Source organism: Gossypium hirsutum, chromosome D08 (genome assembly GCF_007990345.1).
Source record: "Gossypium hirsutum isolate 1008001.06 chromosome D08, Gossypium_hirsutum_v2.1, whole genome shotgun sequence".
Taxonomy (NCBI): domain Eukaryota; kingdom Viridiplantae; phylum Streptophyta; class Magnoliopsida; order Malvales; family Malvaceae; genus Gossypium; species Gossypium hirsutum.
Window position 1 is genome coordinate 9,508,047 of NC_053444.1, and position 13,142 is coordinate 9,521,188.

The 13,142-nt window shown below is 35.2% G+C and overlaps 1 protein-coding gene across 1 annotated transcript; it reads right to left on the reverse strand.

Annotated features, from left to right (window-relative positions):
• Positions 1–8,346: 8,346 nt before the first annotated feature.
• LOC107914964 (ETO1-like protein 1) lies at positions 8,347–12,915 on the reverse strand. The gene is made up of 5 exons (XM_016844044.2): positions 11,779–12,915; positions 9,978–11,690; positions 9,544–9,835; positions 8,938–9,247; positions 8,347–8,844 (listed from the first exon to the last, which is right to left on the reverse strand). Exons 1-5 carry the CDS (start codon positions 11,910–11,912, stop codon positions 8,624–8,626), a joined length of 2,670 nt encoding a protein of 889 aa, XP_016699533.2. The 5' UTR covers positions 11,913–12,915; the 3' UTR covers positions 8,347–8,623.
• Between the last annotated feature and the right edge of the window lie 227 nt (positions 12,916–13,142).

A 13,142-nucleotide genomic window follows, 5' to 3' on the forward strand; every position in this document is an offset into this window, starting at 1 on the left:
AAACTTTCTCCAATTTTCTATTTTTTGCTCACTTTTCGCTCCTTTTGCTCCCAAATGCTCTCCTAAGTATAGAAACATGAATTTAAAGGATTAGGAGTATAAAATTAACCATTTTAAATCCAATAAACATCCAAAAACGTATTAATTATGAGGCTAACTCAAGTTACTTTTTACATTTATCAATGGGCTACACATTAAGGACAATATGTCAACTAAAATGTGGGGGGTAACATAGAAAACTTGTTTATTTATTTCTACATTTTTCTTTGATTTTCCTTGTCTTTTATGTGCTTGAGCTTGTAGAAATACAAGTGATTGGTTAGGAGCATGTACATAGGTTGCTTGTGTTTACAAATAAATTTTGCATGATGGTAGGTGATTTTAAATTTTGTTTTATTAGACTACTAAGTTTTACATGGTACACTGTAAATAGGTATTAAGCAATCAATTGTACCAAATGATGTAGAAAATACAAGGAAACGAGCATACTAGTATGAATGATAAATGGTTGGATTTGAGTTTGTTTAGTTGATTAAATTTGTGCATATTGAAATATTCAGGGATGACCTACGACATTGTTTAAAACACATCAAGAGCCAAAAATCTTACTTATTTATATTTCACCGTAAGTTTCAATTTTAGAGTCTGTTGACACTTTTTAATAAACCTCATTACAAGCCCCGAATTTGAAAATGTTAATTTGTATTTGCCCTTTTTCTTTGGTCTTACACTACACAATTATAGACTTCTGGCCATATGTATTGAGGGTTAAGTAGATACATTACGATGAAGTTTGTAAAAATATAGTGAAATAGGAAAGATCGGTGTGATATATGAACTATAAGTTAGCCTAATGTGTGAAACAAAAAGAAGAAATCCAAACAAAAAATTAGTACGAGTAGGAAAGGCCCTAAACCAGCGAAAAAGCATTTATGAGTGAGATGTATTGGAAAAGAGAAAAGTCACAAAGTCACAAAAGAAAGAAAAACTCGTAAGGCTGGTCATAGTTACTATGTCATGCTATAACTTCCTATATATGGAGAGACAAGGAAGGTAAGAGAATGAGAAATAAGGCGGTGAGCGGGTAAGGGTCACTAAAGGGGAATAATAGGGATCAATGTGATGTGCCAAACTCTTTTTGTGTTTGTAACCCTCTTAATGCTTTCTATCTTTGAACTTCATACCTATCCTAAGTCTCAAAACGTTATAAGCCGAAAAGTCCTATGTGACCTAAATATCCTTATACACGAATGGACATCATACTAAACATATGCATAAACGACTATTTGTATTCTGCTCAGATAATCAAAGTACTTGTATAATTTGTTAATGGATCCCTGCAAGTGAGACCCTTAATACTTGTATATTTTGTAACATATTGAACTTAGATGTTTGTGATCAAAAGTGGTAAGTCAATTATTCATCATGTTAAAGTTGTTAGTAAGCATAAAATGCCTAAGTTATATGCTCCGAAGTCAATACTTGTATGATATTTGCTCAAGGGTCGTCACTTTTATTTCTTATTTTTGTCTATGTTGCTTGAGGACAAGCAATGACTTTTAAGTGTGGGGGAGTTTGATCTGTCATAATTCAATGTAGCAGATTAAACTAATTTTCGCATTGAGGGAGCTTGAATACAAGCATTTTCGTTATGTTTTAGTTAAATTTTCTTAGTTTCATTATATTCAATAAAATGTACAAATTGAATCTTTTATTGACCTTAGGGACCGAATGATGCCTAAAAGTGAACTAACGCACTTTGTGAGAGTACATGAGACCTTTAGAAGGCATATTAAACTAAATTGGTCGCTACGTCGCAACACGGGATGACCGATGTCGCAACATAGGGAGCAGAATGGAGAAACTTCAAGATTGCCTTCAATGTCGCGACACAGCTTAAAGGTGTCGCAACATACCCTTGAAGATATTCCAAAAAAAGTACACTGACTGCTATGTCACGACACATATCCTGTTGTGTCGCGACATCGACTCTGGGACGGAAATCAAATACAAAACAAGGGCGTTTTGGTCTGCACAATCAAACTTAAAGCTCAAGAACATCAGCTAACCTAGAGTTGAGGACGACGGCCACCTAAAAGCTATAAATAGGCTCATTTGGCACATGTAATAGAGATCATTCCTTTAGACTAAATTCTCTTTATAAAATTTAGTTTAGTTTTCTTTCATTCTTAAGTTTTAGATTTCTTTCATTTGTTCTTGTTGATTTCAAGATATCTGAATTATGGAAGCATTCAAACTTTGTGGATTTGCAATTAATTTCAATACAATCAGACTCTTTCATTTACTTTATTTTGTTGATTTAATTAGCATGCTTTCTCTTTATATTGATTTCATATTGTCTATGAAAGCTATGAGGAACTAATCCCTCTATGGGGGTTTAGGAGTGGAGGTATGATCTGTTAACTATTTTGTAGGGTTACTCAACGGATCAGTTGTTTGGGAAAGGAAGAACGTGAAATAAACCCCAAGCCTAACAACCCCGGAAAGTCATCAAGGTGGAAATTAACCCAAAATTGGTATTGCCCATCTGTGAACACCTTCACCCCAAGCCAATCTGGACTGTAAGGTCAAAAGATAAGTAGTTCTTGCTAACACATTATGTTAGTGGAAGGTCAGAAGATCCTGCTAGAGTAGCAACTAGTTGATCGATGAGGAATCCGAAACAACAATTGATGGGGATTAGCAAAGCGAGCTAATCACCCATAATCAAGATTTGATTCATTCTACTTTTCTATCTCTTGAGCTTTTATTTCTTTTATGTTATTATCTTTTATTTTATTATTTTAAAAACCCTGAAACCATCCTTTTTATGTTTTCGCAGTATAACTGATTTAAAGTACTAATTAGATCTTTTTAGTGTTTAGATTAGAATTGACCTAGCACTCACCTCACTTGGGTACGATCCTTAGAGTACTCACCTACTCCGTTGTAAAAACTATATTACAATTCGACTCGTATATTTGCGGATACCGCCTCATATTTCTATATCTTATTGCAGTATTCACACTCTAAACTAGAGGTGCTCTTAGGCCGGGCAGCCCGGCCCGGCCCGGCTCGACGGCCCGCCCGAAATATGAGAGGGTTCGGATAAAAATATAGGCCCAAAATATGGGTTTGGGAAAAAAAAGAGGCCCGTTTAGAAAACAGGCCGGGCCTCGAGTAGCACTTTTTCCACCTGGGCCCGGCCCGACCCAGCCCGGCCCAGCTCGAATATATAATAAATATTTTTATTTTTTATTTTTTTATTTTTAAAATATTTTTAAGATAACTTTTTTTATTTTTTATTTTTTAAAATAAATTTTTGGTGTTTATTAAAAAAATGGGCCGAGCCGGGCCAGGCTCGGCTTAGGAATTTTTTCCTGGGCTGGGCCTGGACAAAATTTCAGGCCGGGCCGAGATCGAGCCTAGGACGCAGGCTGAAATTTTTTTCTGGGCCCGACCCATGAGCACCTCTACTCTGAACGTATAATATGGTATATAATGATGATTTTGACTGTTGTTCATGGCATGTGGAATGTTGGTCATGGCATGTAATTGAAGTTAAAAGACATGTATTGATAGATTTGGCATAGGTGAAGTTTATAATGGAATGTATGAAATTTCATGGCTTGGTTTTGAGTACACTGCGGTCATGATAGATTTAGGTCTAGTTGAAATTGGTTTGGTGACTTGTTGGTGGCATAAATTTCCATTAATGATGATGCTATGCTATGGCTTGAATCAATTAGGTAGATGTGCATATCTTGAATTGAGATCAAATGGTTCATTTTTTTCCTAAAAATAAGGGTCACATCTCAACAACCAACCTCCCTTGTCAAAACGCCGGCCGACAGTAACTGACATTGTAACATCGAACGGCATGAGGTTGTGACATGACTTACTGTTTTAGCGACATCACAACGTGGAAGTGATGATGTCACAACGTCGATCCTGAACTTTTAAAACTTTTCATTCTCACTTGGGTTAATAAAAGAGCTCTGTAAGCTCGTATAAGACTCGAAAATGTTTGTTTAACATAAATTGGACGTGATTGATGCTTAATCGCATGTATAAATGATTAATTATTGTGCATTTGACTACAGTTGCTCCAACAACGAATGTAGCATTCCATATCTCGGATCTAGCGATCAGATCGGGAGAGGGGTGTTACACAACATACATCTTTTAGTATCACAACAAGACCCCTATTTTAGTAGTTTTTACACTTTGGTCGCTCATTAGTTACTAGTGATTCATAAGAGCTTTTGTAAGCTTACTTAGAACCCATATTTGAATTAACAATGTTTTTTAGAAGATTTAAAAATCGTTTATTTCATTGAGTGCATGATTAAACTTAATTTGTTCATATGATTCTTCTTTTGGATGTTGTAATGAGATTGTAGTTGCTTCGGCAACGAATGTAACATCTCGCCTCTCAAATTCGATGATCGAGTTGGGAATGGGATATTATACCATTTGATTGAGAACTTAAGTGACAAAGATGAGCCTAAGACTTAGACCAATGATTCGAATATGAATTCCCATAAAACGTATAAATTTTCAAGAGTCCAACCCATCTGCGACTACAACCAACATGTGAATTTGTTTACAGGATTACAACTAAACTGAAATATTCAACAATTGATTCCATAGCAAAAAACAATCCCCCATCTTTACCCGCAGTACTTACATAAAAATAGTTATCGAATTAGAGACTTCTTCTAATTGCCTTCACATCCAAACTCTATAGTTAGGGTGGGTTTGGATAGGCGGTGGGGTGCAATGCGGTGCATTTAGCTTTCTTTTTGTCTCACGCTACAGTATCGCTACAATATCTAATCTCACCGCCACAGCTTTTTTTACACTAACCGCAGCTAAACACACCGTCCATCCAAACCCACCGTTAGTTTCGGATAGAAAGACTATTTTGGAATATCTTTCTGACGAAAACAAAAAGATTACAAATTATTTGTGGGTTCCCAAGCCCACAACAATTTCAAACCATAAGTAACGATAATCATGGTAGGGTTTAGAATTTCTCTCAACCTCCGATATATCATCATTAGAAAATTATGATTCCAAGACAATTCTCCTTTCCTTTGTCGTGGACTCGTTAACATCGAATAAAATAACATATTTAGCACCACTCGAACCCAAGGGCTTTAATTCAACTTAAACTCTTTACACCTCATTTTTCGAGCTAGTCTCTTCTATTTTCAGCCATTAGACAACCGTAATGGAATCCCTTCCATCTTACTTTTCACACTACATTCAACCACCTCCCAACGAAATACTTTTATGTTACATATCAAGAGAAATTATTATGGGATTAACCTTCCACGTTAATTGTTAAATCACTCGCCAGTACATCCGTTCCCCACCCCCTATGAACTTAGCCCAATTTGGCCCAATGAATTAGAAATACTAACATCATAATGGGTGCATGCACATGAATTATGCAAAACACTCCCCACCACCTTATCCTTGAAACAAGGATTGAGGTTGCACGGAACTCTCTTGAAGCCTAAATACATGGGAACTACCACCATAAAACTCATTTCATCGGCAGCAAAAACCTTGTACCAGCAGATTGCCAGACTGCCTCCCAATTTAACTTTTTTGTACCCTCGCCTTCCTAACTTTTTGACGAAAAAAGAACATCTTGTTACCTAGAAGATCTTATTCAACTTTCAAAGCTGCTAAGAATGGTTGAACATCATCCAATCTAACACGCTACTCTTTTGTGATTGTCATTTAATCTTTTAGCCCATGGCCAATCTTACCACAGCCAGAATAATAATTAAAAAATTGGAAAGAATTCGTACCAAAATAGTTAGTACAATATCAATGGATGTATTATTTTTCTACTAGAAACGATGCATGCTAATACTGGTCTATTTTTATGTACCGTTTTATATTTATTGATATTTAAAAAATACGTATATAAAAATATTTATAAATTTCAAATGAATTATATTAAATAAATTTCTAAATGTAAAGTGTTCATGCAAGCATAATGTTCCGATAAAAGTTATTATTATTTATTATAATGATAAAATGTTTGAAGCTTTATATTTTAACTGGTGAAAAAGAAATAATTAAAATCAATGTGAAATCCACGATGTACTCCAAAATTTACCGACCGACTTGGTAGTGACAAAAAATACCTCTGACATCCACCTCAACTTTTATTTTGAAATACATCTAACCCAAATCATTTCTATCCCTAACCAAAACGAAGAGTTACTCAACTTTATCTCCTCTCTGCTCATTAATTGTAACTAATGGTGACAGAACCCCACCATACCCAGATTACAGAGAACTTGAGAAGCACCATTTCCTCCTCTAGGAGGGAAACCTCCTCCGCCATCCCAATGCCTTAAGCCAGTTCATGAAAAACAAAAAAGAGAAGAAAGAAGACCCATTCCTCACCGCTTTCCAAACACCACCTCTTGAGAGAAATGTTCTAATATGAAAATCATTTATTCATTTTGTGACACGGTGAATATAATGTATTTTACATAAATATATATATATTTTTTAAATTGTGTGTTGATGGATGATGGTAATAGGTACTTTTAGAGAAGTAGATTAGATTTACTTTTTTTTCTTTTTAATTTAATGAATCTTGTATTATGGTACTTTTATCGAGATGAATTTATTATACTAAAGATTATTAAAGTGCATAAACTATATTGAACAAAAAGTGCATGAACTATACTGAAATATTTGATAACCTGTAGGGACCGATTTTGAATTACCCCTACAATAAATAATTAATAAATGCAATTACCTTTTATTTTTAAAAGAAAAAGAAAAACTACTCAGCTTCTACGATGATAAGCTAAATTTCTGCTGTCATAGACACAAAAAGTAATACTTTTTAATCATATTAATGAACAAATTACCTTTAAAGGTTTCAAGGTATTATTTTATGGATTTCTTTTCCATGTTTCCTACTTGTATTTATATTTGAATTTGAGTTATTCCTTAAGTTTAGAATTATTCGAATTTACTTAATAATTGTTCACAATTATTTTTACATTAGAGCATAAATTTTTTCTTGTCCAAATTAATCCTTGATATTTTTTTTAAAGTTGGAGCAAAAAAGTTTATATCCCATTGTGGGAACAATTAACAAGTTTAGAGACTAACTTGGACTAAAAAAAGTTCAAAACCTAATATGAGAACAACTACATAATTCAAGTCTCGATATGTAAACAACTCAAATTCTGACTCCAAATAATGCATCCACCTAATAGAAATTATCTAAATTTTATGCTCACATTTCGGATTTATTTTATATTTTAATTTGACATAACTTGATTCTCTACTTTTACAATGTATTGGTTAGTTCATATAATTAACATACTTAACTATTCCGATTAAAATGATGACATGAATTCCTTTTCAAAAAAAAATTTTTTTGCTTGAAGTTGGAATGCGTATTTTAACCAGAATAATTAAGGGTCACAACTAACTAATGGTATTATGCAGAAGAACTAAATTATATCAAATTAAAGTTTAGTTACTAAACTTAAAATTAAACATAGTAGAGGACTAAAATCATAATTTAATCATTTTTTTTAAAAGTTATTTTTAATTTAGTAGAGTTTAATTATAGTGGAAGTGAAGTGAGGATGGCAAACTAGTTTATTTCAATATCTTTTGTAACATGGATGTAGAAGTTGCAAACCGTTTCAGATGGGTTACGGAAATAAATGTAATTTTTAATTGAAAACTTTTTAATGTTTTTTTTTTTTATAAATTTCTAATACTTTAAATACCATTTTTATTTTTTATTGAAAAATATCATTAAATTTTTGCTTTATTTTATTATTTTATATATATAACATAATAATAAATTTAGTCTTCAATTTTATAACTTTATTCAATTTGGCCTTTACTCTTTTATTTGGAGTAAATTGACACCCTTAAGACATGGCATTATTTTGTTTTATATATTATAAATAAAAATTATAGTTCCAAAAGCCAATAAAAAATTCTAATTTTTTTAATATATAAATGAAAAAGATTTTTTTTTTAAATAAAAATTATAGATTCAAGAAGACGGAGGTTTTGATGATTAATAATAAATGCATCATTTTTTGGGTGTCAATGACATTGTCTTCTATGCGCATTGCTTCAAGTTTAGCAACATGTTAAGGTCCAGATTTAGCCATCACTCTCAGGCGAAGGTCGTTGCCATCGATGCCATAGGAGGCAAAGATGGTGGTGGTGGTGCCGGCAAGGGGGTAAAGGCAATCAGTGTCGTTAGAGCCAAAGCCACCCCAAACCAAAATTTGGCAATCAGTTTCATTATACCCTTAAAAAAGAAGGATGATATACCCTTAACAAATGAATTTGTATATCCACAATATAAAGTTACATTATAGCAGAGAGGGCCAACCAGGCATTGTAAAATTTCATAACCATAAACTCTTAAAAACAGGATAAATTACAGAAGGAACAATGATACCCACACTTTGCTATGTATACTTTTTCAAAATCTCTTCCTCCCCAACCCCAACCCTTTTATGTTATCATTTATTTCTTCCTTTTTCCCCCATTTTACATTTAAACCTAAGAAAAGAAAAGAAATCAAAAAAGGACGAAGAGAGATTTAAGGTTCATGGCTGTTTACACGGCTGTGTAGTTCTAACATTTCTTGATGATTCGGGTCTATGGAGAGGGCAGCTCGACAATCTCGGAGGGCAGCCAAGACGTCACCGACATGCTCATGGAAGGCTGCCCGTAGATGAAGAAGGTGAAGATCTGCTTTGAATGCAATAGCTCTCGATAGTTCAGCAATGGCTTCCTTCTCCTTGGAGCTGTCCATTAACACTGTTTGACACAAGCAACATATTCTTTAGTATCAGCTACAATAGAACTTTCTATTGACAGTATTATTTGGCAAAAGGAATAACATTTTCTGACCCGCAGCTCGGTATCGGTAAGGATACACACGGAGTGGATCTAATTGAGTGACCATCTCAAGGTCTGCCTTGGTGAGGTCACGGTCACAGTACTCGGACCTCTTTTCGTAGGCAGATGCATTGTTTTTAGCCTTTTCAATCAGTTTAGTCATTTCCTCGTATGCTGCAGCCTTGTCGTTTCTGAGAAAATGTACTCGTGCAAGGCCTTGATGGGCTCTGGTGTGTCGTATTTTAAGGGCATTAATGTAGCAATCGGCTGCTAAGTACAATTTTCCACAATCAACGTACACACTTCCAAGATTGTTCAGAGCCTGAAAAAGAAAAAGGAAAAAAGGGCTCAAACCAAGATAATACATACATGCCGAAAACCAAAATGTCCTGCCTGCTATGCACGTTTTCTAACAACAAAACCGAAATCATTGAAATTGGTGAAGCACAAGATGAGACATGATTTTTGCTAGTGATACAACTACTTGACGGCGACAAAGAATATATCTTTTTGCTTTACTGAAAAATATTTACGAGAATACGATTGTACGCCCTGGAAGAAACTGTTGTGACAAAAAAGATTTTTCTAATGAAAAAGGTAGGGCAAAAGAAACCTTACTTGACCTTTCCGAAGATTATCCGAGGGGCATTTCAAGGCGTTTTCAAGCAGTGAGATAACTGTTGAAGAACATGCAAAATCCATGCTAGAGTCAGCCAATGCATAAGCTTTAAGGAAGAAGGCTTCAAATGATCTCTTGGTTCCAATAGACTCTTCCGCTTTTCGAAGCCCTTCCTCACAGTGACCGGTATCATATAGGATCCATCCCTCGTAAACCAGGCGTTCATGTTCACTAGACGCATGTTGACAAGCTAATTCTAGACTTCGCATAGCCACATCAGGACAATTTAACCTGATCAAGTCAAGGCACAAAATCATTGCAAGTCATATAAGCATAATTCTGGCATTCATAAGTACTTATTAGAGGCATTAACATGTTTCTTTTTCAAAAAAGTTAATGCTTGGTTTCGTAAAGTTCGGAAGTCTGAGGATACCTGAGGAGAAGTAATGATTGTCGGAAGTATAAAACACCTTTCGCCTCACCGGATTCAAGCATTTGGTAGATTACAGAGAGAGATCCTATATCATCTACAGAAGACCACCTATCATATAGCTGCATCCAACAATCTGCTGTTGTCCAGTTGTCAACATGCTCATGCACAAGTGTGCGGAGCTGGGACGCTGCCACTCGTCCCTCGAACATTCTGTAATCTGGGGAAAGTGTTAGAATTACCTGAACATCGCACAAGGCTGCTTTGTAATCCTCATTAGCCAAATAAAGACAAAATCGGAGTTCCAAGCATTCTAGAGCAAGTTTAAACCCAAGAACTCGGTTGATCTCACCAAGAGCAGCTTGAACATTCTGTTTCATCATTAGGGAAGCAGCCCGATACATGTAAGGGTAGGTAAGAGTTGGGTCCAGTTCGGTTGCTTTCTCGAGGTCTTCCCACCTCTTATCACCCTCACAATATAATGACCTCTCCTGATACATCCATCCTAGTGGATTAACAGAAGAAATCACCGAGCTAAGCTTCTCGTAAGACCAAAGTTTATGACCCTTAATGTAACCCAATCTAGCCAAACCTGCAATAGAGTAAACATGACCTAAACCTACAGCTCTCTCAAAAAGACTTTCAGCTTCATCATACTCTTTCCTCAGAAGCCTTACACATCCCAACTGATGAAAAGCTAACAGTCTCTGCCTGTCGGTTTCAGCAGATTCAATCAATTGTTCTAGGAAACAAACAGTTTTATCAGATCGAGGATCGAGGTTCATGGCTACTTCACTTAATAAACAGTAAAGAGAAAAAGAGGCCTGTCCAGCCATGATCAATCTCTGTTGTCTATCGGCATGGCTAAATATTTCCACTACTCTTTCATCATTCAAACAATCAGGCAGTTCATGTAGAAAAACTTGCAAACATGATGCAGCAAGTACAGGAGAATTCTCTTCAATGGCATATTCCATAAGCTCCATAGCATCATCTTTGGTGCAAACTGAAGATGCGAGTTTCCTATCACAAGCGTCTTTGAGTCTCTCACAACAAAACTTGTTTGCAAAAACTAATATTTCTAACAAAAGATCAGGTGGGACATCACTCAGGCAGCCCGTCACGCTGAACACACTGATGGTCCTCAACCCCAATGGAGAGATATTGTTTTCTGATAAATCTATGTCCTCGCAAAGCGATTCATTGAAGTAACCATTAAGCATAGCATGAAAGGGGGCTGAAAGAGAAGCTATTTTCTGCCTACGGCAAACTATTTTCTCATCTCCTATCCAAAAGTTCACATTTTTCAGGCTCTTTTCCCCGTCTGTCACAACGGTCTCCTGCGAAGCCCCATCTACCTCAACCGGAAACTGAGAAGCAACATCCATCGGTCCAAACTCTTGTGCACATTTATTGCAAGTTGCAAGCAAGTCAACAATAAGTTCTTCCCCTTGCTTCTCATACTTCAACCATGCCCCAAACACAAGCCTCTCATGGACCGTCCCAGCCTTCTGCCAAGCAGACCGGAGGCTTCTCCGCATCAATTTGGTTTCCCCAAGCCCTCTAAAGATCTGAAATTGTAATAAATACAGATTCGATCTCTCTTGCAAAGAACACGATTCGAGTTCTTCATGAATTTGAGCTAAGACCTCTACATAATCAACAGGTTTAAAGAATGGCACTATGGGTGGCTCAGGAACCTTGATAAATGATTCTCTACAACAATTATACCAACAAACAATCTCAATAAAAAAATGAAAACTATAGAAGAATCCCAGAAATGAACAAAAAAAAATAAACTTACATGGATGAAGAGGTGGTGGTACATGAAGATGATAGTTTGGAAATTTTCCCTCTTTCAACTTGAAGCCAAGACTGAGGATTAATGGCATTGAGCTGTGTTTCTTTACATGAATCAGATGGAAGGAAAGCCCTCATTGGGCATAACAGATTAAACAAGTCCCAGATCTCCACAGTAGCCAAATAGGGTCTTTTCTCAAAAACTCAAAAAATAAAAATAAACCAACAAAAAATCCTTCAAAAAAAGGGAGAAACACAGAAGTAAAAAGAGGAAAAACAGTCACACTAATCCTATTTAGTAAATGAAAAAAGAAAACCCCTTCCTACCTCACCAAGCAACAAAGTTTCTATTGTAAACATTTAATACAAGCAAACAAAATTCCAGAAACAATCATTCACTATATTTTCAATATGGGTATCTTATAACAAGCTGGGACAACCAAGAATTTCCACAAAAAAAGGGGGCTTCACAGTAAAAATAAAAAAATCCTGGTTGATTCTATTCCACAAAAGAAAAAAAAATGAAGATCAACTAAGTTTTGGTGTTAAAACAATTAAGTAAATGGTCTTTGTTAAAAAGAAAATAATTTTAAATAAAAAACCAAATTAGAAACTACCAATTAGCCACCAACATCTAACAGTTAACCAAAGATCTTTACCTCAAAGGCTACCAAAACCCAAATTATAGCCTTTAACAATAAAGCCAGAATTTTTATAATAAAAAAAAACAACAATAAAGCCAAAATACCTTAACAAACACACTCTTATGATAGAGACAGAGAGAGGATTGGATTTTGGGGGTTTTGAAAATTTGAAGAAAAAGCAGAGCTGAGTCTTTTTAGAAGGCAATGGTATGGGAGATCAAAGTTTGAACGAAGTGTGGGAATCCAAAAGGGAAAATATTTTCTGAGTTTTCCACTTTCGTATGCTTTTAGTAACGTTTCTTTTGTTTGGTAGAAGGGAAAGTTTTTCCTTTTACTTTTTTCTCACACTTTTCCTTGCGTTGGAGACCAGAAAGATTGCAGGCATCTACTGTTTGTTGGAAGTACCCCCAAAGAATAACTAAAATAAACCCCAATCCATATATTAATTACATATACATACGTGTCATAGGTCTAGTTTTACTTTCAGTCCCTATACTCTGTAATTTTAAATTTTAGTCATTCTACGTTTAGAATTTAGTTTTATACTTGTCTATGGGTAAATATGCATTTTGGTATCTGAGTTTGGCTTTAAGGTTCAATTTGGTATCTAAAGTTTTTTTTTGTCCAATTAGGAACCTAAACCTTTTTTTGTCCAATTAGGTACTTGAACTTAGCTTTTTTGTTCAAATTAGTACCTGAACTTGGCTCCATAATTCAAATTGAT